This window comes from Zonotrichia albicollis, chromosome 6, assembly GCF_047830755.1.
Source record: "Zonotrichia albicollis isolate bZonAlb1 chromosome 6, bZonAlb1.hap1, whole genome shotgun sequence".
Classification (NCBI taxonomy): domain Eukaryota; kingdom Metazoa; phylum Chordata; class Aves; order Passeriformes; family Passerellidae; genus Zonotrichia; species Zonotrichia albicollis.
In genome coordinates, this window is record NC_133824.1 from 57816529 (window position 1) to 57838828 (window position 22300).

At 44.0% G+C, this 22300-nt stretch overlaps 1 protein-coding gene across 1 annotated transcript in view; it reads right to left on the reverse strand.

The window, feature by feature from the left end:
- The window catches only part of HIF1A (hypoxia inducible factor 1 subunit alpha), a 35365-nt gene extending 15249 nt beyond the window's left edge, over positions 1-20116 (reverse strand). Inside the window, exons 1-4 of the mRNA XM_014270297.3 lie at positions 19820-20116; positions 4374-4564; positions 3301-3446; positions 3122-3206 (exon numbers count right to left, since the gene is read on the reverse strand). Of these exons, the coding sequence (XP_014125772.2) occupies positions 3122-3206; positions 3301-3446; positions 4374-4564; positions 19820-19854 (457 nt within the window). The 5' untranslated portion in view covers positions 19855-20116. The remainder of the gene's footprint in view (positions 1-3121; positions 3207-3300; positions 3447-4373; positions 4565-19819) is intronic.
- Positions 20117-22300: the final 2184 nt, after the last annotated feature.

The following is a 22300-nucleotide window of genomic DNA, read 5'->3' on the forward strand; positions in this document are numbered from 1 at the left end:
AAACCTCCACAAACATGTTATAGGAGTCTAAGACTAAGGGAAGACCCAAAAAATAAACAAAGAAAATTCATACATTTAATAGTACTTCTAATAATGGTATTTTTTAGAGTAAGTCTTACTATCAAGTAGATTAAAAAAACAAGAACCTGCAGTTTCATAGAGTTTTAGAATGGATTGGGTTGGAACTGACCTTAAGAAACTGTCCTGTTCCAGCCCTCCTGCCATGGGCAGGGACACTTTCCACTATCCCAGGCTGCTCCAAGCCCCATCCAAGCTGGTCTGGAACACTGCCAGGGATCCAGGGGCAGCCACAGCTCCTGTGGGCACCCTGTGCCAGGGCCTCAGCACCCTCACAGGGCAGAATTCCTCCCCAAAAATCACCTAACCCTGCCCTCTGTCAGGGAAGCCATTCCCCCTGTCCTGTCACTCCAGGCCCTTGTCCAAAGTCTCTTTCCAGCTCTCCTGGAGCCCTTTTAGGTACAGGAAGGGACTCAAAGATGTCCCCAGAGCCATTTCTTTTCCAGAGAGAACAAACCCAGCCCTCTTTCAGTCTGTCCTCACAGGAGAGGCTTTTGATGAAGCCCACTTTCAATAATTTAAGATCAGGATTGTGTTTGTAGCCAACTCCACACTCCCAGATTTCAGGAAAGAGAGACAATTGGAAATTTAATATATATTAAAATTGTAACAGAGGAGAAGAAAAACATATGTAGAATAAGAAGCCTTGTTGAGGTGGTTTCCACTGAAATGCATCAGTAATTCACTATGAGGAGGTTCCAACCAAGCACCTTTTGGGCTCATTGCTCCTCAGGACTGCAAGTTTTTCAATTCAAGACTAACAGCTCAGCTGTTTCTATGCATCCAAGTATTTCCACGGTGATTTACACTCTTGGAGTAAACAGGGACCAAGTTTTTAAACACATTATTAACATTCTTGGGAGGAAAAAGTTGAGAAACCCTAATACAAATCAATACCAGCAGGCTTTAAGTGAAGTTTCTGCCAGTACACAGGAGAACCTTGCAGAGCCAATTACAAGCTATGCTCTTGTGGGCAAAGAAAATGTAACTGATGCTATCAGGAGAGCTGCATCAGCTCACAATGTGTGCAAGGAGGAAATGCAGCTGCCAGGAGAAGGAGCAGTGGAAGAGCCAGTTTGCTGAGGCTTGCTGAAGAGCAAGGACCAAATCGTGGCAGAGGGAGAAGTTTAGAACACATGAGCTCACTTCTGGTACAAGTTTATACAATAATTTGCTCTCATCCTCCACAGACAATAGTAGCTATGAAATTCTTCATGGTGGCTTGCACTGCAGTCAAAATTAATTAGAAAACTGTTAAAGCCTCTATGCTAACTTGTTTATTGCTTCTAGCAGAAGCAAAGACTAAGGGCTCAAGCATATTTTATGCTACCTTAAAATAACCTTGATAATGGAGGAAATGGAGGAGAAACTAAAGCAGAATTCACAAAAGCAGCAAAAATTTATTTAATTCAGTAAGTTTTAAGAGTTAAACCAATCTAGAAATTGATAGCTGAAGATCACACAACATTACTGTTACCAAGTCCTGATGCATGTGGCTCTGCTTCTAGAAGCAGCTGCAAAAGATGGAGCAACTTTCAAGTCTGATTCAGCACCAGACATTATTTTTTAAAATGGCCAGCTTTGAAAGTTTAAAAAGCAGCTTCATAAAATGAGAATGCAGTTCTGTTTCTGCCAATTGCATTTATATTCACTTGCACTTGTACAGTCCCAAAGGGGAATATTTAATACTCAATTCAAAACCAAAATAATTCCACTGATGTAAGAGCTGCAGTAGAAGGCAACCTGGGAATACCAATAAATATAAAAATGTACTATTACTACTGTAATTTAGACTTCTGTCTGCCAACGTCATTTGCAAAACAGCTTTTGTAATAATGGTTTCCAGACATCTGATTCCAGGCTGGCCAATTTAGACATGCTTGAGATGGTTTGCATGAAACTCAGTGATAGGACATTTTTAAGAATAAGCTTTTGCAACAAAAGCAGGTTTTTAACACTGCTTTAGGGAAATTGCTCCCCCATCCCCAAGATTTATTACTGTATTCCAAAGGGGGAGGCAGGGGAGAGTCTCATCTAGCCTTAGAAACATTCTAAGGGCAGACAAATTTACAAAATGCTTACAAAATCAAAGTCGGGTCCTTAATGCTATGGCATCATATCAGGTCCTTTCCACTGAATTAAATAGGATGGCAACATAAGACTTAAAATTTACAGTGCCACAAGAAAGCAGAGGTCAGGTTTATTAATTTATCCCTATCTGAATTCAGAGTCCATATAAACCTCATTTGAAGAAAGAGAAAGCAGAGGTCAGATTTTAGGCTTCTAACTACCGAGTAAAGCAGATTTGTTTGGAGACATGCAGGCTGCCAAGTCTTTATAGCCTTTATCAAATCTTTAGAAGACATAAAAGCTGTAATTCGTGGGTAATTGTTAAATTTCAAAGCACACAGCACTGTAAACACGGTGTTCTGGTCTCTCAGATGGAGAAAAGAGCCAGAAATCTGTGAAAAGATACCAATTTCATGCACCAATTAAAAGGTGCAGAGAAGCATCAACCCCAAAGCCCTTTTTTGGGCTGTTTAAGTATTCCCAGATCAGCATCTTGGTGTCCTAAAATTTAAATACAGTATTTTCTTTTTGTCTTGGGTATACCACCACAGCTTGCTGGAAGAAAGCATTTCTTCTCAGCTGTCCTGTAAAGGCAAGGCCAGACCAAGACAAATGCACCAACTGAGCTTCTCTATGTCCTTCTACAGAAATTGCTTAAAATCATTCTCATTCAACCTACCTCTAATTTTATTTCTGTAGGCACTTATTCTTTCAACCCTCAAAACCTCAATTTTAGTAATTAATTTTGTTAGATTTAAAAAAATCATATTTCTTCTATAATTAGGATATAACCAAAACATTTTGGTGATTCCTATTGTTAAGTGTCTCTCAACAAGGTGTAATTTAAGATTTAAGAAATAAAAACATATTAGCTTTTGAACTCAACACCACTTCCTGGTAGATATCCAACTGTATTAATGCCAACAGAAACTATCCATAAGTAAATTAAATTAATTTTTTTTCTTTTTCTCACCATTTCTGTGTGTAAGCATTTCTCTCAGCTCCTCGTGGTCACATGGATGAGTGAAATCAAATACACTGTGCCCCGTCAACTCAAACTGCAAAAATGAACAGGAACATGGGTGTTTAACTTCACACACACAAAAATGGAGCAGCTTTTTGAAACAGTCTTAGGAAATGTCAGTATTTCACCTGAGTGAGTCCCATACACTTGTTCACGTTTTCAGACATGTAAATCATGTCCCCATCTTCAGACAGAACCATGACAAAGCCATCAAGAGCTTTCAAGTAGAAACAGTTCAGTTCCTTCTCCATTTTGGCTTCTGTCTCCAGCTCACCTGCAAGCAGCCACACATTTCTGTTTAAGCAAACACCAGCCATTCTTCACTTACCAGCAGGAATGACTTCTGGCACCAGTCTGCAAGGAGTCAATCTTGCAGGACCATCAAAGCCAGTATAACTCATTTAGATAAATGATCAGTTCAATTCTTCAAGTTCTAGTAAAGGTATCAGAAATCACAGAAAATCAGAGTGAGTAACCCTCTGTGCTGTTATGTATTAACCAATGAAACTTTCACCTTAAGGAAAAGGTCTTTGTGGCTAAAAATTTATTACCCATCTCAAATAGGCATTCTAAACTTCTCTCAGGGGCTTTCTGGGAGAGTTTTCCAAGTCTGGCTACTGAAGTTACTCCTCCACACAGCAGAGGCAGACATGCATGAGCACAAATAACCAGCACACTGCCCATGGCAGGCTATCAGCCACAGGCTACACCCTGACTCAGATATTCCTGCAGTTGGAGCTGCAGACACAACACATCCTCAGCTGACTTCACCTTCAGAGGAGCACACCACACAAACACAATTTACAAAACTGTTCCTTGCAGTTTATTTTAAGGAGACACAACTATAGTTAGCTCAGTCAACCTTGAACCAAGTACCTACAGTCAAGAAAGCACAGCTGGAAAAAACAAGTTTAGAGGGGAAAAATGTTTAAATGAAGGAATTTAACTTTGGAGAAGGGTCAGATAAGACTGAAAAGGGCACTATAGCTGTGATGAGACAACCAGGATCACCAGAATAGAAAGGGAAAAAATGAAATCCATAGAACAGTGGATTTTTCCTGAATCATTGCTAACAGCTGATTTCTCCCACCCTCCCAGAACAAGAACACATCTAACAACACATTCATTTATTTTACTGCTGCCAGCCCTTACAAACGCTCCTCCTCAATATCCCTCCCAGAGGGTGCCACGTGTGCCTTACCAGCATCCAGCAGCTTCCTCATGCGCAGGTAGCTGATGGTGAGCCTCATGATGGAGGCCTTGTCCAGGTGGGCACTGACAGTGTGGGGCAGGGGCAGCTGGTGGGCCAGCTCATAGAACACCTCCGACTCCTTGCTCCTCCTGCACCGCGCTGCGTCCCGAGACTTCTCTTTCCTCCGTTCTGAGCTAATCCTAGAGAAACAAAGCTTTGGGTTATACAGGGCACTGAGCTCTCTGGGATGTGTGGCTTTGAAACTAAGTTGCCCACCAGCCAACTGGAAGTTAAAGAATGTAAAGATTCAGTTTAAAAGTGCAAGTGTAACTCTTTGTATCAACTTCTGCCCCCTGCCAGAACTAAATTCAAAGCCACAGTCTTCCAACGAGATCAGTTCTTCAAAGAGACACTTCCATACTCAGAACCTGTGGATCTGTGCAAAAGTCCTCTTTAGTTAGCACACATCTTGTGAGAGGCACCACAAATTACAGAGCAAAACAATTCACGAGCTAATGATCCCTGGGATATAATGAACCAGATTCAAAGAATCAGAGAATGGTTTGGCTTGGAAGTGACCTTCAAGATCAACCAGTTCCAACCCTCCTGCCATGAGCACGGACAGCTTCCACCATCCCAGCTTGCTCAGAGCCCCATCCAGCCTGCCTGGAACACTGGAATGGGGCAGCCACAGCTGCTCTGGGCAAGCTGTGCCAGGGCCTCACCACCCTCAGAGTTTCCCAATATCTCATCTGTATCTCCTCTCTTCAGTGTTAGCAAAAACATACCCAAAACCCACATTTTCAGTCCTTTACCTGCTGTGGTACCCACAGTGGCCAAAACCTTGCTTAGTTTGTGCAGAAACACAGGTGTGACAAAACTGTGTTGGATGTGTCAGAGTCTCTTCTCCCAGCCTGGCAACCGAAGGAGTCAGAATTTTTCTGTTCTGGTTTTCAAGGTTGTTTATTTTCTGCTATCTATAACATTCTTTCCCTGACCTGCTGAGGTCTGTTCAGCAGGTCAGTCTGTGGCACACTGCCCACCTTCAGGGTGGTATTGTCTTTTTATACTAAAAACTACATGTATTTTATTTACAATTATTTTCCAATACCTATCACCTATGTTAGACAGTGAGCTTCTACTCTAAACCAATCCAAAATGCCACCATCACGCAGAAGATGGAGGCTAGGAAGAAGGAGAAAGAAGGACAAGGCACAAATTCCTCCATCTTGGGACCCTGAGCCCCCATTCTAAAAACCCCAAAATTCTACTTTTCACCCTGTGACAAATTAACTATCATTAAACTTAAACTTTTGTGGCTTATAAATCCTCATATAACATTGGTAATTTTTTCCATGGAGCAAAATCAAAGGCACAGGCTCTGTGCTAAGGTCTCTGAGCCCCCTGGCAGGGACTCAAGCCATCCAGCACAGCCAGAGGAATGTCATGGGTTCCAACAAGAACCCTTCCTGCTTATCCCATACCCTGAGTGCTGCCTTTTCAGCCTCCAAATCCTGACCCTTCAAGCCCATCCAACAAATTACAGAGCAGGTAATTTCCAGCTCAATGCTCCAGCATGATGGATCATGTACATTCTCCAAGTTCTTCCTTTTTTACCATCCTTACAAACAGGTCAGACAAGCAAGGGGACTCATTTAACATCAGATATGCTGCTTTTCCAGCAATCCAGAAAGTTCCTTCCCCAAAATCATTCTAAGAGTGAATCATGGAATCATCGTTCTCCAAAAAAGCCCCTTCCAGAGTCTCCCCTGCACTGCAAAACAATACCTCATTCTCCTTCCAGTGCCTCTGTAGACCTGCCTCACCCAGAACATGAGGTAAAGAGCAGCTCATCAAGGGAAAGCACTGAAACAGTTAAGCCTGTGAGTAACAGGCAGAATTCCCCCTTTTCCCAACACCCACACCAGGTCACTTCTGCCTCATGCATTTGGTCAGATGAGTTTTGAACTAAACATTTTCACACAGGAGCTCCAAATTTTTTCACTCATGCAAAGAACTCAGTGGTGCTGTGATCCCTGAGGAAATAAATGTGCTTTTATTTTTAAATTACCAATACAAAACCACACACTATTATTGTATTAAAGTTTTCTTTTTATGCATTTAAATCTTCTGAAGGCATCCTGTCTTCATTTTGTATTCACCTGAGATATAAAAGGCAGCTGCAGTTTGGGAATTACTTTTTTTAAGATTTCACAAGACTTAAAAGCCATCTACTACCACTGCCAAGTTCACATTGCTAAGTCTGTGGATCTGTGCAAAAGTCCTTTTTAGTCAGCACACATCTTGTGAGAGGCACCACAAATTACAGAGCAAAACAATTCACGAGCTAATGATCCCTGGGACATAATGAACCAGATTCAAAGAATCAGAGAATGGTTTGGCTTGGAAGTGACCTTCAAGATCAACCAGTTCCAACCCTCCTGCCATGAGCACGGACAGCTTCCACCATCCCAGCTTGCTCAGAGCCCCATCCAGCCTGCCTGGAACACTGGAATGGGGCAGCCACAGCTGCTCTGGGCAAGCTGTGCCAGGGCCTCACCACCCTCAGAGTTTCCCAATATCTCATCTGTATCTCCTCTCTTCAGTGTTAGCAAAAACATACCCAAAAAACACATTTTCAGTCCTTTACCTGCTGTGCTACCCACAGTGGCAAAAACCTTGCTTAGTTTGTGCAGAAACACAGATGTGACAATACTGTGTTGGATGTTGGAAGTACAAATGCCTTGACACATGGAAGAAGTTTAATAATCCATGAAAAAAAACAGAATATGCTACCAGAATCTCTTTTACAATTACCTTCCTTTCTACCAACTTGGTAAAATTGTGTGCCATGCCCACCATCCTCTCCTCCTACTCCTGCCACTGCCAGCAGAGAAAAACTATTTCTGTGGAATGAGAAACATTAATGGATTGACATAATAGTAATAAAGATCTTTGGAAAACTAACTTGTGGGAATTATAGTTGTAAAAAACTCTGGATATACAATAGTCCCATTGATTCCTGTGAATACAAACCCATGTCCCTCAGAAGGGCAGCCTAAAATATCTGACAATATTTCCCCACATTGCAGATTTCTTCACATTGAATTTCCCTGTGACAACAGTGTTCCTGTTGTAGTGATGGATATCTTGGTCTGAGCAGCTTGAGGCTCCTGACATACAGGTATATCTGGAAACAGCCATTACGAAAAGTCTGACCTTTAACAATACTGCAAAAATATTTTAGCTATTTAACCTGACTGATTAATATTTATTACTGAAGACAGACCTCAAGTACCTTTTCTCTTGGTGGAAAACTAAGAGTGGAGAGAAAAAAATCACTTGGATTCTCTTTGTCCTTTTTCTTGAACCACAGATTTCACTGTAATTCTATTTTGCCAAAGGTATTTCAAGGTAACTGTCGTGGTTTAACCCCAGCCCACAAGTGAGCACCACAAAGCTCTTTGCTCACTACCTGTCCCACCCTTGTGGCATGGGGAGGAAAACTGCAGTGAAGGTAAAACCCATGGGTCAACTTAAAAACAGTTTAAAAATTGAAACAAATAATAATTGCAGTGACAAGGGATACAATAAAGGAAGAAACAAGACTCAAGAGAGACAAGTGATGCTCGATGCAATTGCTCACCCACCCTCTGACTGATGCCCAGCCTGTCCCAGAGCAGGGACCAGCACCTCCCAGCCACCTCCCCCAGCTCACTCTGAGCTTTGGAATGTCTCTCTGGTCAGTCCAGGTCAGCTGGCCTGGCTGTGTCCCCTCCTGCCTTCCTGTGCCCCTCCTCACTGGCACAGCAAGGGAAACTGAGAGTCCTTAACTCTGGGAAAGCACTGTGCAACAACAGCCAAACCTCAGTGTGCTGTCAGCATTATTCTCCAAAACAGCCCTGCACCAACTGCTAGGAAGAAAATTAACTCCATCCCAGCTGAAACTGTAACAGCAGCACAAGAAATTCTGTTGCCTTAGACAGATTCACCTTTACAATTTTGATATTTGTTAGCGACTCATTCAAGATCCCTTCACAGGCAAAATGTTCATCCTACAACAAAAACTCAAGAGAGAATTACTGGAAGTAAATGGCTGAATCCACCCAGATTCCTGCAGCTTTGTCACTGTTTCCTTTACAACTGCAGACACTTTTCAGTTAAAACTCCCCTGCTTTGGCAATCAAGCTGAGCACTTCAAGTCCACAGGTTTGTCAGGCTTGTGTGAATCACACAGGGCACTCAAGAGATGAAAACAGACAATAACCTCACAAGTTGGGATTTCAGCCCTTGTATTTTCTTTCTGACAGCCTAATGTTTTTGAACATATTTTGGGTGGTTTCCAGATTTTGGCCAGGTTTTAGCACCCTTGGCAGCAGCCTTCAGCAGGAACAGTCAAAACTTCTCCCAGCCACTGAATTATTAATTACCAACTGAAACGCTGCTCAAATCCAGCCCATAGTGCTTTCTGTTAAAAATTAATCCCAGAGTAAGATCATCAAGTGCTGCCAGCTGGAGCTGATGGGCAAAACCCAAGGAAAAGGGGATGTTGGAACCACTCAGTGCTGCCTGAGTGGCAGCATCTCCTCTCCCTTTTACTACATGTTTCCTTTCTAGAAAGGCTGCTACTATAGATAGATGTTTAAACTGTACAGCACAACAGTTGGCTATTTTTAGCTGCTATTTAAACCTAAGCTGTAACCAATCTGAGTAAAACCCAGCCATTTAAATAGGAAGATTAACTACCAGCTTCAAAGAGCGTTTCTTTAATGGATCAAATTAATAGGGAAAAGGTCTTTCACAAATGAGGTTTAATTACCAAGTGAAGTCATTGTTGCCTCAACATTGAAATGCCACCAAACTAAAAAAAAAAAATTCTTTGCTATTGCAACTACTCAAAGCTTTGTTACAATTGCATAAAGTAAATTAAACAACACACATCAGCATGTGTAGCTGCTCACAATTTTCTGTGTAGTCAATTAAATGACACTGAATTCCTGTAAAGAAAACCTATTTCCAAAGTGAGCATTCTCCTCACCAGAGGGGAAGGAAAGGGAGCTCAGGGAAGGAGATTTGAAACAGTGAGATGTGAAGTGCCACAAAATCAGTTTAAACAAATCATATCACTTCTCTTATCTGTTCTTTTTGAGCTGCCCCCATGTAAAGTTCATGATCTCACTAGAAAGATCATTCTGCAGAAAAGGAGAATTTAAAACAATTTAAACATTCTCCATTTGAAACAAACCCCAAACTTCAGAGCTGTACTGCAGCCTTCTGCTCTCAGTCTGACAGGAAACAAAAACACCTCAAGAGCCTGAAGAAAACCTCAGCTGCTGAGTGGATTATACATGCAATGAAAATATCAGAAATGCCCGTGCTGGACAGGAAATTGCATGCATTTGCAGGTCTGATTTTTCCTGCACAATTTCAGTGCCAGACATTAATTTGCATTTTGTATTTCTACCAGAGAATACAGAAGCAGAGAATCATAAGCATGTTATCCATGAGAGCTCACTGAAAGCAGTTTCACTGACCCCTTCAAACCCAATTGCACTTCTTATATATGAGATGTTTACTTGCAATAGCTGAATAAAATCTGAGCTCCAGAAGATATTTCAGTTACAGACCAGAGCAAAAGGGTATTTCACAAACAGGACTCACTGCAGCTGAACCAAGAGCTCAGCTGAAGGATATAACCCAGACTCCCACTCCTTGCCTCAAATCACAGAATAGAAACAAAATTGTACAGCGACATTTGCCCAAGAGCCTTGAGAGCAAACACACCAGCAGCAACCCCGTGCCACCAGGCACAGATGTTAAAATTGGCCTCTCTGCTGAGTGTGCAGCTCCTGTCCCCATGGTCACACAAACCATGTGGGCCACAGCACCTCCCAAATATCACATCATTCCCCAAACAGCCCAAAGATCCCTCCACAGCAAATTCCTACAAGTGAGCCCCCAATTCTCTAAATGCAGCCCAAATTTTCACCTCCTTGACTGAAAAATAATCACCACATATAAGTTGGCCTGTTCCTCCTTATTTACCAATGGCAAATAGACAAAAACAAAACAAAACACCCACAAAAACCCACCAAACGAAAAAACACCAACCCTGGAAAATACCACCCGTAACTGGTAAATTTTGGTTGAAGATACTTAGATAAAAAATAGTCAATGGACAGAACTTAAAATGTGTAGCAGTCAACTTTGTGTCCTTCTAGCTTTTAAAATCACCACCCAGTATAAGAAAATTTTTATACTGTGTACATATTATTTGATTTTTAAAAAAAATTAAAATTATTTGATTTTTAAAAAAAATTAAAATCAAGAGGTTTCCTTTATGTCACTTTGCTGTGGTTTACAGATTTTCTCCATTCAAACTTACTATTTCTCTAATCAGGTACATTTTATCTATAGGTGCTTTCTGTTCCCATGTAAAATAACTTGTGCATGATTAATTAACAGGCTCATCTTTCTCGATACAGGTTGTGAGAACATTATAAAATGTAAACATCTTCCAATAGCAATTCACATTTTTCTCTTTAAATTTGCTTTCTTCAACCAAGTGACTTTGTATTTATCATATTATTTGTTCCTGAAGTTTCATAGACATATACATTGTAGAAAACAAGAAATCCTAATTATTAATGTGTTTCAAATCTGGTAACATCTTCTTGAGCTTTAACTAGTTTTCAGTTCTGCCATTAATTGCCACCATTTGCCAGTAAAAGATTCAGATAATATTTCCATGCAAGTAACAATCTCTCCTCTCAGACTGTAAAATTACTCTAAGAAACATCTGGCTTAGAAATGGAGTCACAAAAACTATATCCACTATAATACAGCTTCATTTTTTTTCTTCATCCCACCAAAAAGAGATGTAAATATTACAACACAGCAATATACTAGAAGTATATGGCATCAGGATGGTGTTGGAACTTTAGAAAGTAGAACTTTAGAAAGCAGACCTGCAAGCGGTCTCACGTTTAATTTTAAGGCTGAATGCATTCCTGAGGTTGATATAAAACTTGGTCACCTTTCCAGGCCCAGCCTAAGCAAGGTGTTTCTGGCAGCACAGCTGAACAGGACACAGGGGCAGCTCCTGGTCTGCAGCCATACCCAGAATAACCAGTTGTGTCCATGTGGAGAGCACATGGCTCAGCCCTGGGCTTGTCCCATCAGCCACCCTCACCTACAGCCAGAGTGTCAGGACAAAATTTACTCTCCTGACTGTGCTGAGTACACATTCACTTGGGTTTTTTCACTGTTTGTAAGATGTGTGTTTTGTCCAGAGCTGCTAGCCATGATACTTGCTAAATTATTCCTCAATGGAAAGGAGAAGCTAAAACAGTGGAAGTGCTCTATTGACAACTTCATATAAAAAACTGGTTTATGGTTTTTACCACTAAAATCCAGTTATTTAGGTATAGGGGACCTCAGGAGCTGATCAGCTTCAATGAGGAGGGACAGAGCTGCAGTGTCAGCACCATCTATCAGGCCCTGAGACAGACCCACACCAACATGGCCCCGAGAGCCCCATTCCCTCTCCCTCCCAGCCCTGCAGTGACACACTTGTCTGTCCTGACCAGCAGCCCAGACTGTCCAGCCCTCAGCAGGCAAACTTTTTCCAAATTGCTTGGGAGGGGTGCTCCTTCCTCCTATTGCAGCCCCACAGAATTACTGCAGTCTCTCACTGCCAGTTCTCTATGGGTTGGAGTTATTGCTTTGACCCACCTTGCTCTGATGTGATTTCCTGTTAAAGTATTATTGCTTTATGGCCAATTTTATTTACCAGTTCTTATGTTCTAGTCTGTGTAGAGAGTTCTTGTGAAGGAAAAAAAAAAACCCCACACCCAAACCTTGTGTGTAATCAGAAGCATGTGATTATACAGAAGAAAGTCTTGCCCTTCATGAATTAATGAACATCACAGCCCACTAATCCAGCTCAGGAAAAGAACTCAGAAATTCCTTACATACAGTATGAATGTTCAAAAGAGATTTAACTGCAGAAACTAATGTCATATCCAAGCAGAAACGACACCACAAAAATCATTCCTTTGTGTATTTCTTTCTAACACAGCAATTCAAACCATTTTCTACACATGAGGATAGTTACAGGCACTTCCCATAGCCTGACTACCACCAAAACAAACCCCTAACTGATAAAACTCTAACAAATCAGGAGAGCAGGCAGGCAGCTCAGCCTGGATTAGCCACAGCAGCACAAATGCTCTGAAAGCCAGCAGTTTGCAAAATGAGAGAGGGAGAGGCAGCGAGAGGAGACTCTCTCAGCTCACCTAGAGAAGCCTTCCCCCACAAATCCAGATAAACACCCATCCCACAGACAAAGCCCAGCACAGAGCCAGCAGCACAGCCCTAATGGCCTGAACCCACCGCAGCACCACCCTGACAAGCCCATCCATCATCTGCATTTGGCCTTGGATTGACCTGAAACCCCAACTACCTCCCCACACAGAAATGTAAGAAGGGAAAAGCTTCAATATTGTCATTTCTAATTTAGATCATGGTGAAGAGATTCTATCATGTCTTACTATACAGTGTAACCCACACAGAGTTTACCTTTGCATTGTAATATACTGGTTTAAAATAACTACATGGCATACAGTGGTGGCATATAAGATTTTTTTTTTCAGCTAAGTTATTTGGCTTTTTCTTGAATATTTTTTTCCTTAATTAGTTGTGCTTTACCCTTCAGGATTAAAGGTACATGGCAGTAAAATTGTGTTTATTATTACAGAAAAATCAGAGCTATTCAAAAGAGATATCTGAACACAGGCTTGACGGAACTAGACACTAAGTGCTCTCCTCCCTTCAGCCCTTCTGCTTTTGCTTCTATCAAGATCACAAAAAATGATGCAAAACATATCCCCAAGATATCTGCCAGGCTTTCAGTAAACAATGTTTTAGCGAAGAACTGGTCTACCTTCAGACAGATGCAGACTCTTGATAAAGTAACTAATTTTAGTCTAAATCGTGGCATTAAAATGTATCTTCTGTTTTGTTCACTGCATTTTGTTTTCAAGATTGGAGGCTGGACATTTTCCCTCATTGCTTCCATCCAAGTTTCATCCCTTCACCTCAAGTTCCTCAACTGCCTTCAGTTAATAGCGTATTTTGAAATCAAAGGTTTTTAAGAACAGGAGGAAAAAATAGCAGAAGTAAGAGATATCAAGTTTTATTTTTCTCTGTGAATAAAGAGCAGACCACAAAGCAGTCAAGAGAAACATTTACAACAATAGCTAGGACAAAAAGCCTGCAGCAATGTCAGCTCAGCATCCAATAGACTCAATAGGGTGCAAGGAAAAAGTCCTTTTTGAAGGACTGAGCACCAAAATTCCCATCCCCAGCTAAACCATTCCTTTCTTTAGTTTTGCTAGTGGAGGCTGCAGCCTTTATATCTGATGTGGATTACTTTATGTCCTCCAAAGGAGGTGAACAAGAAGCAAACATAAGGAGGTAAGCCTTTAATAACTCCCTTTCTATCATAACAGTCCATTTACTATTCTCATTTGTGAGCAAAAACAGGAGGCTTGGCCTCAAATCCTTTTGCTTCTTGAAATGCACACATTTCCATAAAGTGACATCAGTCTAGTTTTGGTTTAGGATTGACAATGAAAGAACTCATTCTGGTAAAAAAACAGGTCATCTTTTCCAGGTAACATTTCCAGGATTATTACATATCAAGTCAAAATGTTTATTAAATTAGTTGCTTGGTAAAACCTTCCACTGTTGTAATTATAATCAGTACTGCTGATTCAGTATCCTCAATTCTTCACTTGAAATTTACGCTCTATTTCAATGCAGTGAGTTAAAAGATTTGTTGTAACATTTCTCAAAATGCTTAAGGAGCATTCATTGACACCAAATTAAACAGAAGCTGCACAGTATCTCTGCTAACACACACATTTAAGCTTTGGTGTCTTTAAGGAACTACAGTGGACCATCCTGAAGCACCAGTTCTTCTCCAGTGCCAGCAAAGCCATTTTGAATTTCTTGCTACTAAAACATCTCAAGCTTTTAAAGGGCTACATTTCTGTACTGGCCCCAGTGTTATCAGACTTCAACAGGAAGAAAGGACAGATGATGCACATAATGAAACTGCTCTTTATCAATGCACTTTCTCTGAGTTCTCAAACCCAACCCCAGGGCTGGAATGAACAGGCACAGCTTCAACCCAGGCTGTGGCTCCACATCAAAGAACCCTCATGTTCATCACCTACATAAACTGCATTCACAAAATACATATGCTGGCATGCATTCACTTCATTCCATGCTCCTAATGATTTCAGAATGTAATTTTGGTAGAGATTTTTATTCCAAGCTAAATAGCAGAGACTCAGAAGAGAAAAACCTCAACAGGCTTCATGTCCAATGGTGATTTGGAAACTTGTATCTTCCTTGAATTTTCAGTCACTAAAGTGCAAAGGCTCATCTTCTCTCCTGTAGTCTCCAGCATCACAAAACCTCCCTGTCTGTCCCATTTCAGAGCAGCCCTCAGTGGAAAACTCAGATTCTCCTGCATTCTTTTCCATCCCCTCTAACACAAAGGAAATTTCTCAGGAGAGGCTCAAATTCTCAGACTTTCTCAAATTCAAAAGGCAAAGGGCTGTTATAACATGAACAGATGATTAAGGTCCAAGTTCTTTCCATGCATTACCTAGGTGGTTTTTCTGAGGCATGTAAACACCTGTCCATATAACTGTGTGTGTGAAGATAAAAGGTGCAATAATCTGGAACATTCCTTCCTTTTGGACACCAGCTTGCTAGGAACAGGTATGGGTTACTGTGCCTTCTTGTAAAGCTCTTGCAAGATTTGTTTTTGTTTTGAATCTGCTTGTTTTTTAAAGAACACATCTTGTAATTGAATTGGTATTTGCATCTCCTTGGAAGTACCATCAGGAAAAGCTTGATGCTCTTGTACACCACCACTAAACCATGTGGGATTCCCTCCTGGCTTTACTTAGCCATGCAAACTCTACAACCAGGTAAAACTTACTTTGTTGGAATGTCCTAACACCAAAGCTCTTTAGGAATAAATCAATACTGCCAAATTCTCTTTGGTAGTGCAAAAAAAAAAAAAAAAATTTTTAAAAATCAGCAGCTTCTGTCATTCAATGTCCCCTTTAATATCAAAAATCTCATGTGAGCCTATTTGAAATCCAGTATATTACTATTGAGCAACATGAACACATCCAAGAATTCACTCCAGTGTCACACAGGCTCAGCAAGAGTCCTCCAGGCTCCCAGGCTGGAACCACACCAACAGGAACACGCACAATCTTAGGGGTTTTGGGTTTACACTGCAACATCACTGACATTTGACAGCGTTATTAATATTTATTGACTAATTTTTTTTTATTCCACTTCACCATCAGCAATCAGAGTCTTGGAGCCAGACACAAACTCGAGGCATTATAGTTCAAGGACAGGGAGGAATAAAGTCTACGGCTGCTTGCACAAGGTGCAGGGGAGAAGCAATCACCTGCAGGGGAATTCACGCATGGCACCCGTGACAGCAGCGTGGTCTCCTCTGGTGGCAGCAGCAGGACAGCGTGGCACAGCTCCTCAAGGCTCACTAAGGGCATGCCACCTTAGCCTAACCCAGGTAAACCCTTGATGGGCACTTCTGATAAGAGAGAAACCAACCAGCAGATGGGGATGGCAATTAAATGAGAGAATAAAATCGATTATCCACTTCACACCTCCACCTTTAAACCAACAGTTGACTTAAGTGCCACACTTAGGATGCTGATAAGAGCATGCAGCTACATTTGTTACCCCCTACACCTTCCAAAAGTGGTCCAGCATGTGCCTCCAGGAAAGGAAAAGCACTTCAACAGAAGGTTGAATTGCTAGAAAAGCCTGAAAGGGCTTCAAAGAAAAACCTCTCACTATCACATCACCGTGTTACAGACCCCCGACAACCTGGACCATCACAGCTGCAGCAGCTCTCTTAGCTAAGCATGGACTGGTTATTGGTATTTCAGGCACCCCAACCAAGAGACCCAGACTGCAGACACTGTGTTTTAAAGGGCAAAGCAAGCATGACTGTAAACAAAAACCAGAAAACCCTCCTGCTGCTTCCATCAGCTCACTGACAAATTATCAGACATTCACTGATAAATGGAACCAAAGCACGAGCAGAGCAAAATTATGGAAAATTTCTGCAATAAGCAAATCCTCCACAGCTGTTCTTCCCTGATTTTCGGTGCCTTGATGATGATGAAGACGGGCAGTAGCACTATGCTGTCCCCTTCATCTTTAGTGGGCACTGAAAAACCAGTTCTGGTCATTTTTGTTAAAGGAATTCACAAAACTTTTCATGTTTGAGGCAGTGCAAAGAACAGACAACACAGGTAAGTTGTATGGCAAGGCAAACAATCCAGAAAAATCCAGAAAGCAGAAAAACCACTGTTCTGTGAGCCAGAAACCACTGAGCCTTCCCCATACCTGTGGGGAGACTCTACAGGAGATTTACTGAAAGATTCCTCCTCTTCTTACAGCCCGGATTACACAAAAGGGTTTTGTATTCACTTTCGACTCCAGCAAGGGTGGCTCAGTTCCCCCAGCGCTGAGAGAAATTACCAGACAAAAGCGGCGGCACAGACAATCCTAAAGACCTCACACAGGTTTGAGAATAAACAGGGGCAGCCACTGCCCCTCAGAGCCATCAGCACAGGGTACAGCCTTCTCAAACCGATTCTGGAGCTGGACTTCGGTGGCAAAAATCCAGCAGGAAACCCCATGTCTTCCAAATCATCCCCTTTAGACACTAAGAAAATAAGTTTCAAGGCCCAACTCTGAGAAACTGAAAAGCTGAAGTTCTTCTGGAAGGCACTCATATTAATTTTATTATTAATTTTCACTGGCTTATACCATCTTAAAATCCAGACTGAATACTCCAGAAACCACTCATTTTTATTTCACACCTATGGCATTAGAATATGAATTTTATGCTATAAAGACTTACAGCACACTAGAAAAATGAATCTGGGTTAGCTACCAGCTGCAAGCCACTACCAAAGTAAGGACTAACCCATAACCCTAAATGGCTCATTGACTTAAAAAGGCACCAAAATTCCTCTGCTAATAGTGCCATGCCACAGCACAGACCCGAGGAAAAGCTTTTCATTGCATCAGCCATCTGCACGCTGGAGTTTGCTAAAAGAATATTGAGAAAAATCTCACACTTCTCACCAAAACCTTAAATGTGGCTCAAATGAGAGTCAATGATGAGCACACAAAGCTCCCAACAACTCTGTTTCACCCACTCCACGCACTGAAACGCTGTCCTTGCAGCACCTGGGGGAAATCCCAGGAGCACATCAAAGTGATACAACTACTGAAGAATGGCTAAAACCCAAATAATTCAGTATCTAATCATGGTGCTGATACTTGATTTCTTAGGGAGTCTTGACCCCTCTGCATATATGAGAAGCTTGGAACCACATCAGAAAATGGACTCAACAGGCCAGAAGAAAAACCCACACCTCCAGATACTGCTGTGGCCAAATTTCACTTTAAAGACTAAGACAAACTCGGGCAAATTCCATATTTTCTGAATCTCACAGCATATAATTAAGTAAACAACAAGCTTTACATTAACTATCAAGAGATAAACACTATCCACATACAAGCAGAGGGAGAGGCAAGGAATAAAAGAATCTTAACCCATGCCAAAATTGAGGTGTACTGTATATACAATTAGCCAAAGTTTTATCATCAAAGATAATAAAGAACAGGACATAAAGGACTTCTCCCTTCAAGGTATCCTGAATATGGACACTATTAAACCTAAACCCTACAAAAACAACCCAGCTTTTTGAGAAATGCTTGATATTTCCATGAAGCTCTCTGCTGAGCTCACATCCTTCCTTTTTTTGCTTAGCCATCTTCACTCAAGTGTACATCCACAGCCCCCAGGATGAATGTACCACAGACACAGCTTTATGTTTTCCATTAAAACCCTACAACAGGAGTAAGGGGAATATCCCTTTATAAGAAACATTCCCGACTTTGAACTTTGTCTGCAGGAAACAGAAAACAACAAATTCTCTTTCTTAAGCCCTGCCTTTAGGAAGGAAGGATAAGCTTTGCATACTCATTCTTGCATTCTGAAGAAAGCAGATTACATCCAGGATAAGGGAATTTCAATAAAAGAAAAATAAAAGTCCTCCAGTGGGGCAGAACGGTAAGTAAAAAATAACAAATGCTCAAGGGCAAAAGAAAAAATAAAAAAGGGGGGAAAAATCCCAATAAGAAACAACAATTAAAAAAAAAGTATCGGGAAACAAGTCTCAAAGCCCCTTTCCCAGACCTGCCACTAAATTAGGGCATCAGAGCAAAGCGCAGATTAATCATTTTGGTTGCAACATTTTCTCACAGGCTTCCCAAGAGCCATCCGGCAGAGCAGAGCAGCCGGAGGCCGGGTGCCACCCCAGGGTGCCCCCGTGTCGGGATTTCTCTGCACCCAGAGCCGCTTCTCCCCCACCGCAGCCCGGCCGCGGCTCCCAGGGCGCTCCAAGGCAGCCGGTGCTGTCCGGGCGCTCCCGGTGCCGGTGTTCCCGGTGTTCCCGGAGCTCCCCGCTCGGCATAAAGTTCACCATCCATTTTACAACCCGGCCACGGCTCCTTCCCGACACAACTTACACGCTGTAACACTCAGAGCGCTTAACCTGCTCAGATGACCCTCGCATACAAGGGCAGGCAAAACCCATCTCGAAGAATTAAAAGCCGAGAAAAGGTATCGATAGCCATATAAACAAGCCTTCTGCAGATGGCGAAGAAGGCAATTAATCCCCCCACAAAGCCCCACCGCCGGGACCGGTTCACCCGAGCCCCCCGGCTCCTTAAACTTCACCGCCTAACAAAGGCTTTTAAGGCTTTTATTCCCCCCCCCCTCCTCTAATTTGCGCTTACAATCCTCGGTGAATTATTCATACTTCTCAACTCACATTGTCCATCCGCTCCCCCTCCCCACTCCTCTTACACCTCCCCAACGCGACTTTTGGGGATTTTTTTATTTAAAGCTTAATATCTCCAGATAGCGAACCGGCCCTTTTCCGCACAAAGCCGGGGCACGGCGGGCTCGGAGCGCGCCGGGCACGGGGCACGATCAATCCCTGCCCGCTCATTTCCCGGAGCGGAGCAGCCCCCGGCTCGCTCTCTGGCACCGCGGCCGACACCGGGCACCTCACCCCCGGCCCTGCCGCCGGCCCCGAGCCCCGGCCCGCTCCCCCCGCCGACAAAATGGCGACGTGGACGAGAAGGAGAAGGAGGAATGGAAGAGCGGAGCGCTCCGCGGGCCGGGGGAGCGCGGGGAGGGCAGCAGGGAAGAGGCCGAGGAGGGGGCGGCGGTAACAAAGCAGGGGGCGGCGGGGGCCGGCAGCAGCGAGCGGGGGAGAGGCGGGGGGCGGGCGGCGCGGCATCGGTACCTCTTCTTGTCGGTGACGCCGCCGGGGCTGTCCATGGCGGCGGGATGGCTTCTCCTCCTCCCGCCGGCTCCCTGGATGCGAGGCGGCCGCGGCTCCGATGGCCGCCAAGGGGCGCGGAGAGATGGCGGCGCTGGCCGGGTCTGGGGCCGCGCGGGCTCAGAGCATCGGGGCACAGGCTGCGGGAGGTGCGGGCGCGGCGGCGGCGGGCGCGGCGCGGGGCCCGCGCTGCGCCAGTGAGGAGCGGCGGCGCGGCCCGGCCCCTGCGCGCGGGGTCAGCTGAGCGCTCAGCTGGGCGGGGGCCGGCGCCTCACGTGCGGCGCTGCGTGCGGGGCGGGCCCGGGCACGGCCGGCCCCACAACGCCGGCCCCACAGCAGCCTCCCCATAGCGCCGGCCCCACAGCGCCAGCCGGGGGAGCTTGTCCCAGCCTAGCCCAGTCCAGCTCGGCTCGGCTCGACCCGGCCCGCTCCGCTCCGAGCGCCGCCCGCGCGGATCCTGCCACAGATCACAGCCCCGTGGGCACAGCGCCAGGAGCTAGTCCTTTCTTTATCTCCTTTTTTCCTTTCTCATGTAACTTTGTTCGATGCTTGACTCTGCTGCCTCTTCCAAAGGTGTAGTAGAATAGAAACCCAGTATGTTTAGAGTCATCGAGGTTGGAAGAGACCTTTAAGATCATCCAGTTCAAACATCCACCTAGACTGCCCCTTACCCACATCTCCCAGCACGTCTTAAACACCTCCAGGGACGGGGATTCCAGCACCAGCCTATTCCAATGCCTGACCATCCTAACAGAGACATTTTTATTGTTTGTGTTATCTAATCTGGATCTCCCCTGTCTTGCCTTAAGAACATGTCCTCCTGTCCTGCCACGGCAGCAGAGACCTCCCTACAGCCTCCTCTCTGTGAGTTTTAGACAGTGATGAAGCCCCCCCGAAACTCCTCTTCTTCTGACGAAGCAAACCCAACTCCCACAGCCACTCCTCACAAGACATTTTCTAGTCCATTTCCAGTTAAAGGGTTCAGAACCTCACATTAATTAAAGGGAGCAGTCAGCTCCACAGCCAGGCAGCCCAAAGGGGGAACTGACAGGTAATTAAGCACATTTCGAGCAAGTTTTACAACTTCCCAAACCAAACCCAAGAGCAGAGCCAGGAGGTTGGACCAGGACTGTGCCAAGGCACTGTGACCCGTCTGCCTTCCTTCCCTGCTACCCACCCAGGCTGGCCCAGATCCAATGCCATCACCCCAGTGCCTGTGCCCATTTTTCCTCTCCCTGCTCCCCCAATGGCAATCCTGGCCTCAGGCACTGCTCACCTGAGAGCCCCAGGAGCTCCTGCTAACCACTGTCCAGGAGGGGCTGGACAGTGTTCACCTGGCACTGACATGGCCACACAGGCGAGTGGCCTCCTGGATCAGGAGCCAGGATGCAGCCATGGGAGAGCAAGGAGAGGAAAACTGGGGCAGAGCACACACATTTAAAGTTAAAAGCCTTAGTTCTGTCAGGGTCATGTATGGGTGAGCACTCTGGGGAGGCAGGAAAGGCACAGTTCCAGGTGGAGTGACCCCACAGAGCTCAGGGGTTCCTTTACATCTTCTGGGTTCCCACTAGCAAGGACTTCAAGTGACCATCTGGCACTGAACCTTAGGAGACTATTCAGTTTGCAGCTCAGCAGTAATGATACCTTTAAAAAAAAGCAGCTTTGACAGGCATAAGTGACATTCTTTAGCTGCTGTGTGCACGTGTGGTGACATAACACCTGCAGGGCAAAGTAGATGGTGCTTCAATGCTGCACCTTCCTAACACTTTTGGTGTGGATTCCCAACTCCAGGTAACAAGCAGTTGGTTTAGGCATACAGTCATTGGTGTTCTGTGTTTGGGGGAGTTATTATTATTATTTTTTTACTTAGAAGAAACAAAAACAGTGACTGTGACATTTGTTAGCAATCACAAGGAGTTCCTGTATGAAAAGGATTGTTTCTGCCCACAGCAGTCAGATACATGGAAGAGGCACAGGTGCTTCTGACTACTTTTATTCCATCAAGGTTTTTCTATCCAAACACAGACAAAGCCCAGCTCTGCTTTGCTTATGAGCTGCGACAACACAATAGCCCGTGGCAGTGTGGCTGTGAACTACTGATATTTCTGTTTTGTGCTCACTGGAGCCTCGAGAAGAAAAACAATCTAGGCAAGACTCAACCTCAAGTGTCTTGCATAAGTACCAAGAAGCCCTCCCCAAGGGCTCACAGACAACTTTATCTTTCAAAATGAAGTTTAGGCAGCTCAAACATAGGAAGAAACTCAGTTGTGCACTGCAGCTGAGCAGGGTTTTTTAGTCTGTTCACAGAATAACAGCCCCTAGAGAATTTTCTAGTTAAATGGGAAGGAATCTCCTGGTGGGTGCAGAAATGACAAGGCCAGCTCAGTGCCACCTTCCCCACCAGAGCCCCTGGAAGGCATCTGGGGAGTTTTGGTAGTGAAGTGG